General features: G+C 42.9%; 2 protein-coding genes across 4 annotated transcripts in view; one reads left to right on the top strand and one right to left on the bottom strand.

Annotated features, from left to right (window-relative positions):
• Positions 1-19,446, top strand: part of MAP3K6 (mitogen-activated protein kinase kinase kinase 6) — a 55,364-nt gene extending 35,918 nt beyond the window's left edge. Inside the window, exons 14-29 of the mRNA XM_083369688.1 lie at positions 457-535; positions 2,054-2,187; positions 2,331-2,458; positions 6,164-6,300; positions 6,414-6,519; positions 8,219-8,376; positions 9,788-9,959; positions 10,052-10,214; positions 11,296-11,467; positions 13,098-13,271; positions 14,254-14,359; positions 15,707-15,959; positions 16,843-16,952; positions 18,189-18,295; positions 18,690-18,766; positions 19,286-19,446. Coding sequence (XP_083225814.1) covers positions 457-535; positions 2,054-2,187; positions 2,331-2,458; positions 6,164-6,300; positions 6,414-6,519; positions 8,219-8,376; positions 9,788-9,959; positions 10,052-10,214; positions 11,296-11,467; positions 13,098-13,271; positions 14,254-14,359; positions 15,707-15,959; positions 16,843-16,952; positions 18,189-18,295; positions 18,690-18,766; positions 19,286-19,370 — 2,161 coding nt within the window. The 3' untranslated portion in view covers positions 19,371-19,446. The remainder of the gene's footprint in view (positions 1-456; positions 536-2,053; positions 2,188-2,330; positions 2,459-6,163; positions 6,301-6,413; positions 6,520-8,218; positions 8,377-9,787; positions 9,960-10,051; positions 10,215-11,295; positions 11,468-13,097; positions 13,272-14,253; positions 14,360-15,706; positions 15,960-16,842; positions 16,953-18,188; positions 18,296-18,689; positions 18,767-19,285) is intronic.
• Positions 17,579-21,297, bottom strand: part of SYTL1 (synaptotagmin like 1) — a 46,993-nt gene continuing 43,274 nt past the window's right edge. For all 3 annotated transcript variants that reach the window (XM_083369691.1, XM_083369689.1, XM_083369690.1), the window contains exon 15: positions 17,579-20,537. In XM_083369691.1, the coding sequence (XP_083225817.1) occupies positions 20,392-20,537 (146 nt within the window). In that variant the 3' untranslated portion in view covers positions 17,579-20,391. The remainder of the gene's footprint in view (positions 20,538-21,297) is intronic.

Below are 21,297 nucleotides of genomic sequence, written 5' to 3'. Positions count from 1 at the left end.
CCAGATCCCCTGCCAGTGCTTAAAGCTAGAAGTGGGATGGAGACCAATGGAAGCAGGGGTCTCCAAACTTGACAATTTTAAGACTTGTGGACTTCAACTCCTGCACGGCTGGCTGTGGAATTCTGGGAGTTGAAGTCCACAAGTCTTAAAGTTGCCATGGTTGGACACCTCCGGTCTAAGGTATCTGGAAGACCACAGTTTCCTCCTTCTCTAAGGCAGTCTTCCCCAACCCATGTCCCTCTTAATGTGTTGGCTACAGCTTCCATCATTTTTAATTACCAAAAGCTACGCCGCTGATGGGGGGCAAGGACAACTGTTGGCCAGCACCTCTGGAAGTGGGCTTCTCTAAGCTTCTAAGACACACTGATTGCTTTAAAGTAGTATCAGCCTTTATGAAGATGTTTCATGAGCTTCTATTGTTCCTAAGACTTCCCTTCCTCTTGTTCTTTTATGCAGGTTTTTTGAACTGGTTCATTCTTTCATGGCAGAAATGGGTGAAGAAGGGAATTGGTGCAGCTCTCCAGTGGAACTAGAGGTGAATTGTGGGGAAGGGACTGTGAATCAGGCCTTGGTTTTCTGAGGAAGGATTTCACAATGAGTGAAGAAGGAAACAACAAACTCAGCCAGCTCCAGAAGTCACTAATATAAAAATAGCTACTACGCAGAAGTCTTGTTTAGTGCAGTGCTGAATATTTTTTTTTAATTCCATTTATATCCCACCCTTCTCCGAAGACTCAGGGCGGCTTACAAGCTTAGCAGTAGCCTTCATTCTATGTATATGCCTGCTTATTAGGGCTTTCACACCCCTCCCAAGTGGCATTATTACAAAGTCAGCTTAATTGCCCCCAACAATCTGGGTCCTCATTTTACCTACCTCGGAAGGATGGAAGGCTGAGTCAACCTTGAGCCTGGTGGGACTCGAACCTGCACTAATTGCAGGCAGCAATTTTCTTCTGAATTTTTTTTCCCAACCATTCACATTATGATAGGAAAGACATTGAGGTTTTTTTTTGTGTTTTTCAAACAGAGAAAAGTGGTGAAATTCTTCCTGATGGGATACAAGCTTCTTGCACTTTATCTTTGTAATAGATTTGCTAAGGCGAATGAGTGAGTCTGTTTATTGTGTACATTTTCTATACTGGTCTGCAATTTCCTTGGCTTTTAATGCATCCATTCAAGTGGAAAAATATGAGAAAACCCCAACCGGGGCACAGTTTTCCAAAGAAGAAAAGGGATAAAGAGAGATAGTGTAGAAAAACAGAATTGCATACGGTTGTTTTGTCATCCTGCAACAATCCCAGGAACGCCATTGAAAGAAATCCTGAAAAAAATCTCAAACTGTGCAGTTTGCCCAGAGTAGGAAAGAGCATATAATTTTTAAATAAAAAGTGAAAGAGAGGATGAATATTGAAATGAAAACCTGTTCCGATCATACCTATTTTCTCTTAAGTGTAATGTTTCATTTATAAATTTAATGGGGTACATGAGCTTGCATATTTAATCAGCGTCTAGAGAAATAATTGTTAAAATCTTTAGCTGCACCTATTTCAGTGTTTAGTCTTGATTGTAGAGAGTGTTGAAACTACTTTTCTCAAAGCTATTTTGAAGGAAAAAGAAGGTGGAACTTTGGTCCTTTTTAAAGGGTGTAGTAACTTCAAATTGTTTGCAAACGCCATAGTTGCGTTGTTGTGTTTTTTTTTAAAAAAATAATGGTTCTAAATCATCTGAGATCGCTTTGTAACATCAGAAAAATAGGATCTTGGAGACAAACTTCAACACACTTGCATTAAAAAAAAAGTCACTATCCCTATTCCATTTATGGAAGCTGCCAGGATTGGCAGCTGAAGGTTGAGCAGTGACTTCTTCTACCAGATTTGAGGTCAAGAAGCTAATTTAAGGAACTCAGAATTCACTATCTGTCACATTCTCCTGAACTGCCTGCCCCAGGCTTCACAATTCATTCTAGCTAATTATAGGGCTGTTTGTGTATCAAAGGTCTTTTGACCAGGCTTTGCACTTTCTCATATTCTCTCTATGCTTTCCCCATTTACAGTATGACTATGAATACACCGAAGCAGGCGACAGGGTGATTTTGGGAAAAGGGACATATGGCGTGGTCTATGCTGGACGCGACCGCAGCAACCAAGTGCGCATTGCCATTAAAGAGATCCCAGAACGGGACAGCCGGTAGGAACAGAGGGCAGCGAAAACATTTCCGGGTCATTCAAGGGGAGGTGGTGGCTTTGTCCTCCCTTCCCCCTCCCTTGGCCCAGATCTTTTGTTTTTGGAAGAGTCTGCCTGGGTCTTTAATCGTTGGACTTACTTCTCAGATACTCCCAGCCTCTTCATGAGGAGATTGCCCTACACAAGCGCCTGAAACACAGGAACATTGTCCGCTATCTGGGTTCTGTGAGTCAAAATGGCTTCCTCAAAATCTTCATGGAAGAAGTGCCTGGAGGTGAGTAAGCAGAAGATGCGATTCTGAAACCCAACTGAAGATGGGAATGGATTCCGTTCAGCAAAATCAGATCTTGGGGACAAGAAAGAGGGTACCAAGCCGAAGCCCAAAGATGTCAGTTTGAAAACCAGGCAAGTCCAATTTTTTTATTTGCTTACACCAAATGGACAGAATCTTGCCAGACTAAAGCTATATAGGTAGTCCTCGACTTAAGACCACAACCGAGCCCAAATTTCCATTGCTAAGTGAGACAGTTGTTAGGTGAGTTTTGCCCCATTTTACAACCTTTCTTGCCACAATTGTTAAGTGAATCTCTACAATTATTAAGTTAGTAACAGGGATGTTAAGTGAATCTGGCTTCCCCATTGACTTTGTTGGAAGATTGAAAAAGGAGATCACATGACACACACCCCTGCCCCGGAACACTGCAACCGTCATAAATATGAGTTAAATTAGCAAGTGTCCGAATTTGATTAGGTGACCATGGAGATGCTGCAATGGTTGTGTGAAAAATGGCGATAAGTCACTTTTTTCAATGCCATTGTAACTTCAATTGGTCACTAAATGAATGCTTGTAAGTCAAAGACCACCTCTAACCCTCTACTCTGACCGATATAACCTGAGAGATTTCTAGGGCAGGGGTGTCAAACTGCCAGCCCACAGGCCGGATGCATCATAATGAAACTGCCCACTCCATTGCCGGCAATGGCAAAAAAGCCGCGATATGTCGCGACACGTCCTGTGACGTTGCGAGTTTGACACCCCTGTTCTAGGGTGTGGCTTTCCTGAATCTTTTCCTCCCTCTCCCATCCAGCTCAGGACTGTGCAGTCTCTTAATTTGGGCTTTTCCGTGGAATATATATCCACCTTGCTGGAAAACCGCGATGCTCCCTCTGGAATTTCCCCTCTCACTCCGTCTCCACTTGCACATTCCATCACAGAATTTTTTTTTTAAAAAAACTACTGTTGTCTAACCCCGGGCAAGTTTAATCTCCAACCAAAGCTTAGTTTTCCCTTAATTCTCCATTGATTTTTTTTTCTCTGCTGAATTTTTTTACTTAGCAGTGTGATAATTCTTTTGTGTGAAAGAATGTGTCTACAAAAGTAGAGGTGATGTGATGGACTATGGTAAGGCAGCAGTTTCCCTGGGAAGGGAGGAAGCACATGCCAAGGAGGGGTGGGTGGGACAAGAGAGAACACAGCCCAGGGCTGAATTGGTTGGAGACAAAGAACATAGAATAACAGTTGGAAGCGACCTTGGAGGTCATCTAGTCCAACCCCCCCTGCTCGAACAGGAGACCCTATACCATTTCAGACAAATGGCTGTCGAGTCTCTTCTTAAAAGCCTCCAGTGATGGAGCACCAACAACTTCTGAAGAGAAGCTGTTTCACTGGTAAATTGTTCTCACTGTTTGGACCTTTAGGAGATTGAGGATAGCCGCTTCCTATAACCTCTCATTAGATTAGGTAGCAGGGGTCTGTCTCTATGGTATGAGCAAATAAAGAACTGAACTTTGGCTGCAATATGTCATCATTGGGCTAAACCTGACAATTTGGTCAATGCCCAATGCCCTTTTATAGGCTATTTCTTTGCTGTTTACTTCTTGCTACTATTGGGTGTTTCTGGGTTTTTAGAGTGGCTCCCACTATCTTTCCTTAAATAAAGGTGAGATGGGTTGCAAAATAGAAACACACTACTGGATGGTTGGGTGTGGAAAGAGGAACAAGTGACAGACACAAGGAGTTGTGCCCATGATTTTCTGTCGGTACTAGACATAAACTTCATCAGACAGGATATACGGACCCATCATTTAATTTTGCCCAGTTTTTTTCCAATTTCCCACCTCATTTCTGCCTCTTTTCCTCATGAACGTCTTTGCAAAAGTCCATGTGGAAATTTGTGCCTGTGTTGGTGTGCAGCTCTCTCCCGGGATGCACGTCTTTGCACTTTGTATTCTTAAACGCTTGTTTTGATTCTGACAGGCTGAGTTTGCATCTGTTGCATTTTCCCTTTGTGCTTTCATATGCACCTTTTTGAGCTGTGATTTGCACCACAAAATTTGTGAACGTGCTAAAAGCAGGTGCATAAACTTGAGTTCTGACTCACATACCTGTTTGGGGAAATTAGCTTTCAGAAAATGCATCTTCAGAGGCAAACTGATCATCCTCTACCATCTTACTGTGGGTATTAAAATGAGGGCCTTTAGGAAGACAGCATGCATGGATCAATTATGCTAAGGATCAGAAAGTAAATGTTTCTTGTCACTCTGGGTAAGCATCTTGAGCTCTTTGTTCTGCCTCCCGAAACCCCTTCCAGATCTAATTATCAAAGCAAGCAGTACATTTTCTAGCCATTTGGCTATGAGAAACACATGAACGTTGAAGTATAGACCTTGACTTGTATTTAACGTGGGTTATAAAATGAAGAAAAAGCCCCCAGACTCTTAAGAGAAATGCAAAACATGTCACGCTCAGACTGTTTTACATACTTCTACAAAACTCTTTCTGCAAAATCCAACAGAGAACTCTGGCACCACCTTTGTGACCTGGCCCCCTCGCTTCCTTTCATTGTGGCATAGTAAATACAGGATAGTCCTCTACTTACAACCACAACTGAGCCCCAAATTTCTGTTACTAGGGGAGACAGTTGTTAAGTGAATTTTCCTCCATTTTACAACCTTTTTTGCCGGAGTTGTTAAGGGGATCATTGCAGTTGTTAAGTTAGTAACATGGTCAGAATAGAATAGAATCACTTTATTGCCACTTTAAATGTACAGTAATCAGCATACATTAAAATGAAATTTCGTTGCATTCAGCTCTCAGAGGGTACCTACCTCCAATATACGCTACATGAACACGACAAAAAACCCCATATATAGACAGAAAAACAATAAATACATATATAAATACATATACATACATACTTACATATATATATATATACATACACATACATATATACATCTATCTATCTATCTATCTAGATGATGATAGATAGATAGATAGATAGATAGATAGATAGATAGATAGATAATGAGAGAGAGAGAGAGAAGAATCCTACAAATTTACAAAAACGGATGGCATAAGGAACAAAGCTGTAGTCCTGCTAGAAATATTTCAAAACCTGCCCCCAGAGGGGAGCAACAGAAACAGACCGTGATGTGGGGGTGTGGGGGTTCTCTAACACTGCTTCGAGCTCTAAGCACATAGTGCTTGTAAGCAGCATCCTGAATAAAGGGAAGCGAGCTTCCTATAGTCTTCTCAGCTGTCCTTCTGTATAGACCTTCTATCTGAGGCACCCTTGCCACCAAATCAAACATTGATGCAGTTGTTAAGTGAAGCTGGTTTCCCCATTGATTTGCTTGTCAGAAAGTCACAAAAGGTGACAACGTGATCCCAGGACATTGCAACCATCATAAATACGTGCCAGTTGCCAAGGGTCTGAATTTTGACTCTGTGACCATGGGGTTGGTACAATGGTTGTAAGTGTGCAAAGTGGTCCTAAGTTACTTTTTTCCAGTGCCGTTGTAACTTCAGACGGTCACTAAATGATCTTTATAAGCTGAGGACCACCTGTACACTCTCCCAGCCACCAAAGGTCATGTGCGGTCTCTGGCCATTGGTTCTCAAAGATTTGTTTCTGGTGCAAAGTAGCCTAATTTCCCATGGTTCTTCTCCCCCCCCCTCCCCCATCTCTCCATGCAGGAAGTCTCTCTTCTCTCTTGCGTTCAATGTGGGGTCCTCTGAAGGACAATGAACCAACCATTGTATTCTACACTAAGCAAATCCTAGAGGGTTTACGTTACCTCCATGATAACCAGATTATCCATCGAGACATCAAGGTGAGGGTTTCGCCACGTTGGGGGATGGCTTGGTATCGTTACCTTTTGTTTTCTGCTCTGGGGATCTCGGATGTTTTTTGGTTCTCTAAAGCCACCGTTTTTGTGATTGACAGGGAGATAACGTCTTGATCAACACTTATAGTGGCGTGTTAAAAATTTCAGACTTCGGCACTTCCAAAAGACTGGCTGGGATAAGCCCAAGTACTGAGACGTTCACAGGTAAGGGATTAGGGTCTATGAATGAACATTTTAAATGCAGGGTCCTTGGTGCTCTCTGAGCTTGGTTGTTTTCTTGCAGACATTTCATCACCAAATTAGGTAATATCATCAGTTCTAGAAGGGAGTGGGGTTTTATATACTAGTGGCTAGCCCTGTCAGCGTTGCTGGGAGTGTTCTTGGTTGTTCCTTGGATTAGGCTGTTACTTACTATTTGTTTGTCGGACTTTGTAATTCTTTGATTAGGCTCTTGTTTTAATTGCTCTTTTAATTGTTCTTGCCCAAACACGTTATTAACAAGTATGCCATCCTCAACCGCACTGCAATTTACTCAAGCACATTCATGTGCACATACCCCAAACATGGACACATATTTCTATATGCCCCTGCATGCACGCTCTTGTGAGGATGCCTGCACACACTTGCACACCATCTTTATTTCAACTGCCACTCAGCATTCCACATGAATTGCATTTATTTTGCAAACGTATTAATTTTCCTGGATTGCTGACAAGCAACCTCTTGTTTATCAATGGCCCCATTTAGTTCCATCTCTCTCTCAGTGCTTGCCAGTTGAATTCCCCATTAGAGGGAGCAATATAATCGGCTGCACAACAATATTAAAAATGCCAGCAATCAATAAGCCTAAGATCGGAGAATGTTTGTCTTCATCCTGGAAGGTACAGATTAGAACCAAACTTTCCGCAGACATCTCTGCTGTTTTCTCAAGTTGCTAATCTTTCTTGGATCCAATTTTGCATTTAAAAAAACCCTGGCAGCTGTTTTCAGTTCACCAGGCAGATGTGGAGGAACAGCTAGGAAGATCAAGAATAATAGGAGAAAGACGAACAGGGTAAAATAATTAAGTTCAGATCAGCGTTTCAGAAGGGTTTGGGGAATCAATAATTGGGGGCTTGCAAAAGGAGAAATCAGCCTTGGGTAGATTTATGAGCTGCCCCAGGCAAGAACTGTTGCAACCAGCAAGCAGATTTCCAGGGTCTCACTCAGTAGAATGAGCAGAAACTGCTCCTAGCTGCTGACAGCTAGCTAGCTTACCACAATTGAAAAGAAGCGTAATCTTACACAAACTCATCAAAAGAGAATCCAGTATTGTTTACGTGCACAGTTGCTGACAAGGAGAGGGTTGGGTGGCTGTCATGTAATAGAATAACAGAGTTAGAAGGGACCTTGGAGGTCGTCTAGTCCAACCCCCTGCACAGCCAGGAAACGTTATACCATTCACATAAATAGTTGTCCAATCTCTTCTTAAAAACCTCCAGTGATGGATCACCCGCAACTTCTGGAGGCAAGTCGTTCCACTGATTATAGGTAGTCCTCGACTTATGTCCACAATTGAACCCCCCAAATTTATGTTGTTCAGTGAGATATTGGTTGAGTTTTGCCCCATTTTACGCTCTTTCTTGCCGTAGTTGTTAAGTGAATGATTGCAATTGTTAAGTTAGTAAGACAGTTGTTAAGGGAAGCTGTCACCCCCTCGTCCTTCTTTTCATTAAACGAGACATACCCAATTCCTGCAACCGTTCTTCGTACGTTTTAACCTCCAGTCCCCTCATCATCTTTGTTGCTCTTCCCTGCACTCTTTCCAGAGTCTCAACATCTTTGTTATATTATGGCAACCAAAACTGGATGCAGCATTCCAAGTGTGGCCTTACTCTTGTCTCCCCTGACTTTCCTCTCTTAGGTACCCTGCAGTACATGGCCCCGGAGATCATTGATCAGGGCCCCCGAGGTTATGGCAAGCCTGCTGACATCTGGTCCCTGGGCTGCACCATCATTGAGATGGCCACAGGCAGGCCTCCCTTCTTTGAGCTGGGCAGCCCACAGGCCGCAATGTTCAAGGTGAGGCTGGACAGTCTTGGGTCCCTCAGATGAATGCGGCTGGTCGGGAAAAGGGTCCACCAGAACTCTTGACTGTCCCTGTCTGGGGTTTCTTCATCAAGACTGGAATGTGTGGGGATGCAAGAAATGTGTGGGGTGGGCGAGGATGGGTACTCAGCCTGGGACAGTATCTGAGACCAAACACAACAGATGCCTTCCCTTACCCAATGCAATAGGGTCTGCATAAGACAATGAGGACTACTGTTTATTTATTTGGCTTTTATCCTGCCTTTATTACTTTACAAGTAACTCAGGCCAGCAAACATACCTAACACTCCTTCCTCCTCTTATTTTCACAACAACAATCCTGTGAGGTAGGTTGGTCTGACAGCACTGGCTGGCCCAATGTCATCCAGCTGGCTTTCATGCCTAAGGCAGCACTAGAAGTCACAGTCTCCTGGTGATTGGCCCAGAGTCACCCAGCTGACTTTCATGCCTAAGATGGGTCTAGAATTTACAATCTCCTGGTAATTGGTCCACAGACACCTAGCTGACTTTCACACTTAACTCACAGTCCCCTGGTTTCTAGCCAGCACCTTAACTACTACACCAAATGGGTAATTGTGGTATACCAAGTAGGTATACAAATTAAATTGTTGTTGTTGTTGTTGTTGTTGTTGTTGTTATTATTATTATTATTATTATTATTATTATTATTATTATTATTATTATTATTCTATCTCTCGGCCTGGCCTACCTCACAGATTGGTGAAGTCAGGAAAAATGGGAAGGTATGACTATGCCTGTTGCCTGGAATTCTCTGCACAAAGAATAAGTCCGAAAATAACAGGAATTATTATTCTAAACATTCATGCACGTTCCCGAATTCCACCTTTCCTGCAAGTCAGTAAATGAAACAAAACTCCTTGCTTCTGCTCAGTGTGAATAACAAGGCAGTAATTGCCTTTGGCAACCTGTCCCTGAATCCTCTCCTCTGCAGTTGGCACAAGCCTCTTTCGATGGCTGGCTGCTTCTTCCAGCCCATGATTAGAGCTGGTATCAGGGCAGCCACTGCTTTGGGTTAAGGCAAAGCTGCAACTGCTCACGAATTGGATTTTAACTCCCGGAATTCTGTTGAGTGTATGGACTTCAATTCTGGCTGGCAAAGTTGGCTGAGGAACTCTGGGAGTTGAAGTCCACACATCTTCAAATTGCCAAGATTGAGAAACACTGGATTAAAGTCTCTGACATGAACAGCATCTTCTTTGGCTGTGTTGGGTTCATCCCCACCATCTCCAATCCAAAGCAGGCAAAGTATCCTACTTTCCATCATCCTACAAACAAAAGGAAAAAGGCAAATTTCTAGATACCTTATGGCGGGTGTTCTGAGTAAAGGATTGTGTACTATTGTTAATCAGTTCCTTTTCTTCAGGTGGGGATGTTCAAGATCCATCCAGAGGTGCCCAGTTCCATGTCTGAGGAAGCCAAGGATTTTATCCTGAAATGTTTTGAAGCCGATCCAGACAAGCGATCAACTGCAGCTGCTTTGCTTCAGGAACCCTTTTTGAGGAACAGGAAGAAATGCAGGAGCCCAGCTGTGCCAGGTGAGAGAACAGGCAAACCCAGGTGGAGATTCTGATAGTCTGGCATGGCGTCTCTTCTCAGCTACAAGCCTCTTTTTCTCTTCTTCGCTCAGATGATCCATCAGTGTCCAACAAGCCCAGAAGGTCCACTTCTTCGGAAAGTGTTGCAGAAACGAGAAATCGTTCTTCTTCCTTGCAGCCCCTGAAAGCCCAAGTGGAAAATATCGTTTTATCCCGAAGCTCCAGCGAAGTGAACCAGGGAAACAACTTTCTAAGGTAACATAAGGCTGATGAGAAAAAGGTAGTGGTGGTGATGATGATGATGATTGATGAGGTTCTCCATTCACTTGCATCCGACTCCTGGCGATTCTGTGGCCCGGGTCTTTCCACATCTTCTGATCTTGCATATTCTTTTGAGTTGCTCTACGCTCTGGCTGGTGTCAGCCTGGCTGGTGTCCAGCCACCTTTGTGCTTTGGCGGCCTGGTTTCCTTTTACTGCTAACTCTTCCAAGCATAATTGCTTTCTCTGTTGAATTTCCCCGCCTGACATGGCCAAAATCAGCGAGACAGTTTTGTGACTTTGCCTTCCAGTGACATGTCTTGTGTTATGCGCTCCAATACTTTATAAAGGAGAATATTGGTAGCTCAGGGTTAACACGAGGGGCCCTTGGTGCTCTCTCAGCTTGCTTGTTTTCTTGCAGACATTTCATTACCCAAACCAGGTAACATCATCAGTGCGCTGATGGTGTTACCTAGTTTGGGTAATGAAACGTCTGTAAAAAAAATAAATAATAAGCAGGTTCAGAGAGCACCAAAGATGCTCCAGTACTTGCAGAACAAATACTTTTTGAAGGGGGAAGGAGAAAGAGAGAGAGGAGAGAGAATTTCTTCTTCTTTTTCTTTTTAACAATAGTGACTGCAAACAAAGAAGAGCTGAGCATGGCCAATCTAAATGATTGGTTGGTGTTTCCTTCTAGATCTGCACCGATCTGCCCACAATGGATTAAGGTCTGGAGAAGTCTGAAAGAGTTGGACTGCCATCTAGTGACCTACTATTGCACACTAGCACAGGGAATCTCCCATAGAGTATTTTTGGAGCCAATAATACGGGTGACCTGATGTCCTTTGTTAAATTAATCATACTCTTATGATTTGTGCTATCCATGAGACACTGATTGCCTTACCCCATTCACTTCTGCTCATTTGGTCACATACAGGAAGGTTGTTATTAAACAGAGAGTTTTCCAACTGGATCTCCTCCAGTGTGGTTTATTTTTGAGGGCGGGGGATCGAGTAAATTACTGTCACCCAAGCCTTGTTGCCTTGAATCCAACTCCTCCAATATATATACACGCAGGACCCCTGAAGGAGTGACCAATGTGGATCTCAACCTCTCTGCTTCCTCCCACGAGGAAAGCAGTTGCTTGTTCTTGCTAAAGAAAGACAGCGAGAGGCGAGCTACTTTACACAAAGTCCTGACAGAGGAACTCCCAAATATCGTGGCAGCCATATATGAGGCCCAGGAAGAGGTAAGGCCTACTTGGGTCTTGGATATGTGGCTTGTTGTTGTTGTTGTGTGTTTATTATTATCATCATCTCAAAAATTTCATTTCTATATTGAACAGTGTGTTGTCTAGGTATACAAGTACTAGAATATAATAATCATCACATTCATAATAATCTTATCAAAATACAATACTCGGAAGTAGCAATCATATTATTAAAAATAGCATTTCCCACATTAACATTAATTGTATAATGATCAAAATATTTACTAATCCATTATAAATCTTCCTCACATAATCCACATTTTCTCATATTTCCAACTTTCTAACCTCTGTTTTTATCAGCTAACCATTGGTAAAATAAGTCCCATGTCATATATAATTCAGTTTCTTCTTTTTCTTTAATTTTTAATGTTAACCTATCCATTTCTGCCCATTCCAGTATTTTTTTAATTATATTCCCCTCTGTAGGGTTTTTTTTCAACTTTTCCAAAGTTGTGTATATACTGTCCAAGCTGCTGTTAATATATGTAAAACTAAGTATTACCTTTATTATAGTTTCCTGGTAACATGCCCAATAAAAATATCTCTGGTTCTAAATCTATAGGTTGTTTTATCATAGCTCCCAACCATAGGTGTATTTTATTCCAATATTTTTTTTGCTTTGGGATATGTGGCTTGAAGGTGATGGATAGGTGAAGGCTGAGAGTCCAGGTAGTCTCGATTTACAACATTCATTTAGTGACCATTTAAAATTACAACGGGACTGAAAAGAGTGACTTAGGATTATTTTTCACACTTATGACCATTGCAGCATCCCGGTGTCATGTGATCAAAATTCAGATGTTTGGCAACTGACTCATATTTACGGTGGTTGCTATGACCCGGGGTCACAACCTTCTGCCAAGTGAAGCCAAATTCACTCAACAACCATGCTACTAAATTAACAATTGCAGCGATTCACTTAACAACTGTGGTAAGAAAGCTGGTAAAATGGGGAAAAATTCACTTAACGACGGTCTCGCTTAGCAACAGAAATTTTCGGCTCAGTTGTAGCCGTAATGCGAAGATTAATCGTAATCTTCTTCTCCCGTTCTCAAATAGTGTGCTGTGAAATCCTGAGCTCAGAGGGAAGATGGGGTGTTTTGCTTTTTCCCCCAAAAAAGTCTGCATAAGATTTCCAGCCTTTCAAACAGTCTTTATTGTTATTTTTTTCCAGTCCAAACTGCTCAGCTCCACCATTTCCTAGCTTGGCCATTTTTGATTGCCCGGAGTTGGTTATAAGATGGGTGGCTCTATAAATGTTATTTATAAACAAAGAAAAAGAAAGAAAGAAAGAAAGAAAGAAAGAAAGAAAGAAAGAAAGAAAGAAAGAAAGAAAGAAAGAAAGAAAGAAATGTCCATCAGTTCGTTCCATTTTATAATCCCATCTTCCACTGTGCGTATTCCATCTTCGTGCGTATGCTAGAGCAGGGGTCCCCAACCATGGCAACTGTAAGACCTGTGGTCTTCAACTCCCAGAATTCCCCAGCCAGCCATGGTTGGTCTTAAAGTTGCCATGATTGGGGACTCCTGTGCTAGAGTAATCTTGCTGCAGTTATTCCTGGCTCTATATTCCATGTGGGCCTTGTCTTACTCTTCCTCTCCTCCACAGAGGGCGCTGTCGTTGGAGCACATTGCTGAGCTGATATCCTGCCTCAAGAGCTACATCCGTTGCCCAGGACGCAAACAGCTGGCCCAAAGCCTGCTCCAGTTGCAGGCTCACTTGCAGGCCGACGGGTTGAGCTTTTGTCAGGTGCAAGCTCCACTCTTTGCCTTCCAGGACACCGTGAGTATCTCACCATCAGCATTCCAGGAATTAATCTTTAGCTTCCTTAAGCTTTGCTACAACTGGGATCTACATATTATTTTAACTGATTTTTTGTAACTTTCAGTTGCATCATGAGGCAACCATTTTTGAGTCAATGTACCTCAAATGGTTGAAACTTAACATTAAGAAAACCAAGATCATGGCATCTGGCCCTCTCAATTCCTGGCAAATAGATGGGGAAGAAATGGAGGTAGTGACAGATTTTATTTTCCTGGGCTCCAAGATCACTGCAGATGGGGACTGTAGCCAAGAAATTAAAAGACGCTTGCTCCTCGGGAGGAAAGCCATGGCAAATCTAGACAGCACACTAAAAAGCAGAGACATCACCCTGCCAACAAAAGTGCGTATAGTCAAGGCTATGGTCTTCCCAGTTGCAATGTACGGCTGTGAAAGCTGGACCATAAGAAAGGCCGAGTGCCAAAGAATTGAGGCCTTTGAACTCTGGTGCTGGAGAAGACTCCTGCGAGTCCCTTGGACTGCAAGGCGATCAAACCGGTCAGTCCTAGAGGAGATCAACCCTGACTGCTCTTTAGAAGGCCAGATCCTGAAGTTGAAACTCAAATACTTTGGCCACCTAATGAGAAGGAAGGACTCACTGGAGAAGAGCCTAATGCTGGGAAAGATTGAGGGCAAGAGAAGAAGGGGATGACAGAGAATGAGGTGGCTGGATGGAGTCACTGAAGCAGTAGGCGTGAGCCTAAATGGACTCCAGAAGATGGTAGAGGACAGGAAGGCCTGGAGGAACGTTGTCCATGGGGTCGCGATGGGTCGGACTTGACTTCGCAACTGACAACAACAACCTCAAATGGGCTAATTTAAAGAAGGCACCCAAAAATCTGGAACCCTAACATATTGCTAAATGCTAATGGAAGACTGCTCATGTTGCATCAAGTGAGGGTGCCCTATCCTTTCTCACACTTGTTCCGTCTCAACCCTCTAGGTAAAGCACATGCTACGGAAGCTCCAAATTAAGCCACACTGGGTGTTCGCCCTGGATAATCTCATGGGGCAAGCAGTCCAGGCAACCTTGACTATCCTCTTGGCAGGTAAGATGAACGGGAGGGAGAAGAAAGTTGGCTTAGTCCTGAATATAATAAGGGTAGCCCAGACACAGGAGCTGAGAACTGAAGAGAAGATTCTGTGGTCTGGCCACACATGACTAAAATCCATTACTTTTCCCAAACATCCAAGCCAGGTCAGGCAATATTATTTTGATCTAGGACATTTTATATGGGGTGATACACTTTTCTCTAGATAAACGTTTCTGAACCTTAGCAATTTGAAGGATATGTGGACTTCAACTCTTGGAATTCCCCAGCCAGCCTGCTAAGATTGAGAAATGCTGATCAAGATGTGTAACTAGAGAAATGAGTTTTGTTAAACGCTAAAGGCAGAACAAAGAGTCTGTTGGAGTAAGGCTGCAACCATTTTTGGCAGGAGACACACATGAATTAAAGGGAATTCCTGGGGAATAGCTGATGAGGACCAATTTTTCCTGTAATTACAAGGTGTAGAATGCTGCTTGTTTAATTGTTTTTTAAAAATGGTCTTCCATTGATGAATATGGGACTTAAAGCAAGTCATTTTGTTATACTAAAGGATTTTTCTTTTAGAAAAACAGATTGCACATAGCTTAGTCTGGTAAGAAAAGAATTCTGGTGTATTTTGGCTTCTTTTATTTCTGTAGGAAGAATTGTTATCCTCTAAAATTCTTCTGCATAACTTAGGACTGGTGTGTTTTTTTTTTCCTTTGACATCCCAGCTACCTAAGACCACGTCCGACCAGTGTGGAAAAGTATATTTTAAAAAATCTTGGAGAATTTTTAAAAACTGCTCTGTCCCTTAAACTGGAGATGTTGGATTGAACCTTAAATATTTTCTTCACGGCAGAATAGGTTATTTAGTTGTTCTTACTTTTTGTTTACTCCTACAATCTGTCTATGGGCAGACACCTCGTTTGCCAACTTCCTCCCTTTATGTATTTGCAGAAGTATTTAATTAAAAAAGGGATGTGTGTGAAATCCTGCTTGATGCAAAGCACAGGCATTGGAAACAACTTATTTCTGAGAGGGCCTCTGTGCCTCCCTCTGCGTATAGAAATCTATAGGGAAATAATTAAAGGATGGAAGAATGCAACCCAAATCCACCTGTCCCAAATAAAAGTAAACTCATGAAATTAAAAGCACCTGGGGAGATGGCAGGAGACAGCTTCTCTTGTTTTCAACCATATGGAAGCCATTTTGTGGAGACGTGATCCCCCTTCATTGACAGCCATTTTGTGAGATTATCCATCTCAGGTTTCAAACCACCGTGTGCCGGTCAACTAGCACCGAAGGCCCCTTCCTGAAGTTTTGGGTTCTTGCCCTGCTCATGAGTCTCACTCGCTTTTCCAGATCTCAAGGTGCAGCCGCAGAATTTGCAGGAGGAAAGCCAGAATCACCCGAGCAGCAGAGAACACGAAGAAACACTTTTGACTCAGCAGCCCCCGTCTTTGAAAACGCAGGAGAGCGACCTCAAGGACAGTGCAGATACACCAACATCTGGAATTGGCACCGACACCAACAGTTGGCTGGATTCCCAGCCTCCCTTCAAGAGCCATTTGCCCCTCATGACTCAACTCAACCATCTGCAGGCAGAAACCAGAAGGTCAGTTCTTCCTGCATTGCGTCCGAGGACTGCGTCCCAGAAGGCTGGGATGAGCAGTGGGGTTGGAGCTGCACAAAGCCACTGCACAGTGGTGCAGCTAGTTAAATACACATCCTTTAAAGCAAGCAAGGAAAACAACCATCTGCAAGTAAGCAGAGGTAGCCCTTGACTTCTAGCCATTTATTTAGTGTCCGTTCAAAGTTACAACGGCACGGGAAAAAGGGACTTATGACCGTTTCTCACACTTGCGACTGTTGCAGCATCTTCATAGTCGAGTGATCAAAATTAGGATGTTTGGCAACTGGTATGTCTTTATCATGGTTGCAGTGTTCTGGGGTCACGTGATCACCTCTTGTGACCTTCTGATAAGGGAATTCAATGGAGAAGCCAGACTGACCTTAACAACCGTATTACTAACTTAACGATTGCATTTATTCACTTAACAACTGTAGTAAGAAAGGTCATTAAATGGCGCAAAACTCACTTAACAACTGTCTTGCTTAGCAATGAAAATTTTGGGTTCAATTGTAGTCGTGAGTCAAGGACGACCTGAACAGGTATATGTCTATGGAGATTCTCAATCATCTCAATCTAGGTCACAGTTGTCCCAAAGGTGCTTTATTCCAAAAGGCAACTGGACCTTGTTTTTTTTTTCTTTGAAAACATTCTGCTCCTCATCCAAGAAGCATTTTCAGTTCTAAATAACTGGTGGGGAATGGAAGGCTTTATGTTCTTTGGAGATGTATCCATCATGCTATGTCAGAAAGAATCAAGCCACATTAAGGCTTAGCAGTGAGTACTAACCAATCCCTGGTTTACTTACTGATCAGTTTTTAAATTTAGGAACATAACCAACTTACCCTGTTCTTTTTGGCTCTGGCAGGTTGCAGTGGAAACTGATAGAGAAGCAGCAGGAATGTGAGAGGCTTCTACAAGAAGCCCTGAAGATCACGGAACGGGATACCTGGTCTCTGAGGCGGCCACAGATAATAGGTGAGGTTTTGGATAGCAGCAAGTTTAGACTAGAAGCAGTGCTTGAGAGTAACATTTTTGCATCAGTGAATTCTATTTTAAATGGAAGAAACCCTTTTATTTAAATAAATAAACCCTTTTAAATAAACTGGCATGGAGGTAAAGACATCTGCCAAGGGCAAAAGAATGAAGATGGGGCTACTACCAAAGCAATGCCCCCTTTTTTATATCCATGACGGAGCTTCAGTTGTGTAGCCATGCCTGCCTTTTTTGACCCCCCCCTCCGCTTTCGAGTGGCAGATGCTGCTGCATGGAGGGCAACTTAACTGACCTACTTCCAATTTTGCAAGAAGGACTCAAGCCTTGTAACCTGTTCCTTGGGAATGTTCACGAGATTTCTAAAAGTAGAATCTGTGTGTGTTCGGCTACTTCTTTGTGGAAAGTTGTTTCAGATCAGGACAAAGTCTGCATCAAGAAGGTTTCATATTCCCAGCCGTCTGCTGTGACAGTTGCCATGCTCAAGAGACCTTCTGTATGCAAAATACATGTTTGACCTACTGCTGTGGTCTTTCCCCAAATCAGGATTCTCCTTTTTTTTTAAAAAAAAGCTGTAATAAATTAACATGTTCAAGATAAAGGTTGCACTTCGTTTTTATATACAGTGTAATATAACTTTTTAGCTAGGTTCCCGTAACACAGCAATGCACAAAAACCCTTCATGGTTAAAATTAATTAAGCCTATCTTATTGGGCTAATGTGTCTCCTCAGTCTTGAACTTTCCTCCTGAAGTGTGTTATGGGAACTCCATATATTTAATATTATCTACTGATAATATTAAAATTAAAATTCAGGAGCAAAGGGGAGAATTTCAGTAGCAAAGGGTTCTCAGATCTTTCACATGCAGCCTTGAGAGCAGAAGAAGCAGAAGCTTCTCTTTTAATTCTTCTGTTTTCAGGATCATTACTTGGCCTGGTGCAACATGCAGTTCATAGAGACCGAGCGTTGCAGTGGTAGAGAAGCAAAACTTGTCTTCTACACTTGCGCCTCTGTTTCTCAGTTGTGAAACTGCATAGCCTCTTCTGCCTGACCTCCCAGCTTACTGTTTCCTCCAGGAGGAGAGCTGGATACAGTTTTGGGAACGACAACAAAGACCATCTGAAGCAAGGAAATGTGGGGAAATTGCGAAGTGTAATTTTAGGAAATAGAGTTGGTCCAAGAAGGAGCTTTGATTTGGTTCTTTTCCATCTGCCTTCCTAGAAATCCCTCCTTCTCCAACTTCCTGGGACCAAGGAGAAAATGCTGGAGATCCCTTCCTGGCAGAATGGTTAGAGAAACATGGTGCAGACAAAGCCACAGTTGCAGTGGTAGGTCTGATTCAGCAGCAGGTGGTATAAGCATCTGCCCCTACTTCGGCGAGACTAGTGGAGAAGATGGCCACTCTAGGCTAAATTTTGTCTTCTCAAACAGAAGGCCGCTCTAGCCTCAAACTAGCAGTAGAAAACTTGCCTTTAGAGATGCCCGACTTTAGAGGCAGAGCTTCTGTTTCCCCAGATGAGTGGCATAATGGTTAAACAAAGACCAGGGGAGGCCCGCAGTCAAGACTCCATTCAACTGTGGAGCTTACAAAGATGACTTGGGGCCATTCAACCTGTTTGGCAAGGTGATGGAAGGTTAAGAAACAATTGGACAAAAGAAATTCCACATTGAACTTGGGGTGTAAATCAAGTCAGGAATTGAAATTATCCTCTTTTCTTAAAGTTCTGCCACCATGGATTCACACTGAATGATTTGCTGAAGCTGGCTACAATCGATGATCTCCGATACACGTGCATCAGGTAGGGTGGAAAGTGGCAATCATTTCAGGATCAGCATGTAATTTTGCCTGATAAGCAAGGCTCCTAAGATAATTTTATTTTTAAAAAATGATTTAAAGTCCTGAAAAGTTTGGGTACTATTATTATGCATGTACGATTTAAGTATCATCAACTCATCGCGCAGGTGCCAGCTGCACCTGCTGCAGGTAAATTGGTATTATCCTTGGCACCATGTTAGTTCTGATTACCTAAGGGGAAAAATGCATATTTAAGCAGAACGTCTCTAACATTTCAAAGAGGGTGCTGTTTGTCTTCTCCCTTATTTGGGAGCTCCTGGGGATTGAACTTGTGATCCTGCAATAATAGAATTTTTTAAAAAATGGCAAGCCAAATAATTCCTCTAAAAGCATGCTGCATATCAGTTGGAGGAACCACAGGAAGCTGCCTTTTGTTCTGTTCAATGTTACTTTGACCTAGGAAAAATGTTCATTTCCACAGCCGTAGATACCCATTGGTTGATTGGTTGTCTTCTCTCGGCAGAGGGGGAATGGTGTGCCGTATCTGGAAAGCCATCGTGGACCACCGACAGAACCTATCCCAGCAGCAGCTACATCAGCAACCATGAGAAGAAAGAGGAAAGGAAAGCTCGGATTTCTTGGCAAGGCAACAGACTCTGATCATCCGGCCCATCTTCTCACCAGCAGTTGAGAGAAGGCTGGAAAGATCTTTTAACTCATCAGTCCTCATATTGAGGTCAGGTGTTGGCTTCTTATCTTTCCTTGGCCCAGGAAAGTGAGCAAAAAAAAATCATCATCATCCTCAGAGCAAATAGATTTGGGGAGAACCTCACAGAGGCAGTTTCCACGGAAGACCTCTGCTAAATTTAGCAACATGCATTATGGACTGAGAAAAAGCAGAAAATGTTCTCTCCTTGCTGAAAGTCCCCAAAAAGGGACTGAGGAATGTTGTGATGCTCTACTGTTATTACGAGAGAGGCTGCACCAGGATTAGGAGTTCTCTGCCGAAGCCCCACCTTGGCTACTGAGATCAATTCAGCAATTGTGGACAGCTCTCCGCTCCAACCCTGCCATCTCTAGCACATACCCACCCATGCAGCTGTAGGAGTTAGTGGTGTGGTAATGAGAGACACTGCAAGCCGTGCTCTAAGGGATCTAGAGAAAGTAAGAACGGCTTAATGGGACTGTTTAAACATTTCTCTGAATTGCTATAAGGAACAAAGGTGGGGTTCAGAGATGTTTAATCAAAATGGTTATTTAAAAAATAGTATTAATCATTGGCCGTGTGCATGGAGAACACTGGAAATGGGCAAAGGTGACTATAAGGCAGTTTATTTCCTTGAAATAAAGTGGGTGTTCTAGTCATCCCAGTGCGGAGTTTTTTCATAAGAGATCTCTAGAAGCCACACAATGTTCTCAAGTCGGTAAGAGGAGGCAGACTTCAATACAGTTATTATTCTGCCTTTGTCCCAGTGGCTATAGCTCTTCCCAGCATCAGGAACCTGATCTTAGGCAAAATCCTCTCAAAAGCAAGGGGGTTGTAATGAGGGCCTCCGTAAGGTATAGTCATCAATTTGCCATCAGACTGATTCTGACAGCACAGGAATCCTACTGTTGTTCAACGAAAGGCTAGGGTGAAGTCCTTGAAGTCAGGTTGGTCCTCAAGGGAAGAGCAGCTTCCACCCACTGTTGAGGTTGCCTGAAGACCATCTCCCAGGTGTGGCGCTCTTCCTCTGTTGAATCCATCCAAGTGACCGGTAGACCGTAGCTGTTCCCTGCATGAAAACCAGAGTTTCCAGTCAGAGGTTACCTTGTATATGATAAGCAAGAGGCAGCAGAATATTTTGCAGGCAGGGTATTTGATTTCTATATTAAATTCTCTTGATAAGAAATAGTGGAATACCCTACAGCAGAGGTCCCCAACCTTTTGAACACCAGGGACCGGTTCCATGGAGAGAGGTTTCTCTGCAGACCGGAGGGGGCGTGGTCTTGTGTGCTGCCTGCATCTCGCGTATGGGGCTTTGTTTGTTTGTGTGGACCGGTTGCTTGCATGCCACGGCACGGTACTGGTCCATGGACCAGGGGTTGGGGAACCCCTGACCTACAGAATGTCTTTGTTACTACTAGGATCTGTGCATACAATTGCATCTCAAACAAAGAGCTGTGTACATACAGCACTGGATGTTCAGTCTTCAGCAACGATGTAGACCTCCACTTATTCAATTAATTACCTTCAGGGATGTGGAAAACTTATTGTTCCCCTTCTGGGTCATCTCGATTTTGGGGAATGGGAGGCATTTGCTAGTTTTCCAGACATTAATCCTCCAAATCATGTGGTTTGAGGTATTCAAGACATTATTCAAGATTTTGGAGGTTGGATTACTGCTCTAAAGCAAATTGGAGAGTTAATTTGTGGAAAACTGACAGATTGCCCCAGACTCACGTGGATCAGAGGAGGAATGGAACATTATGAAGTTCTCCAATACTACCTTTCCAAAACAATAGGCTTTGTGTATCCATCCTTCAATCTCTTAG

The sequence above is a fragment of the Vipera ursinii genome, assembly GCF_947247035.1.
Source record: "Vipera ursinii genome assembly, chromosome: 9".
Taxonomy (NCBI): Eukaryota; Metazoa; Chordata; class Lepidosauria; order Squamata; family Viperidae; genus Vipera; species Vipera ursinii.
This window is presented reverse-complemented; position numbering and strand designations above follow the sequence as displayed.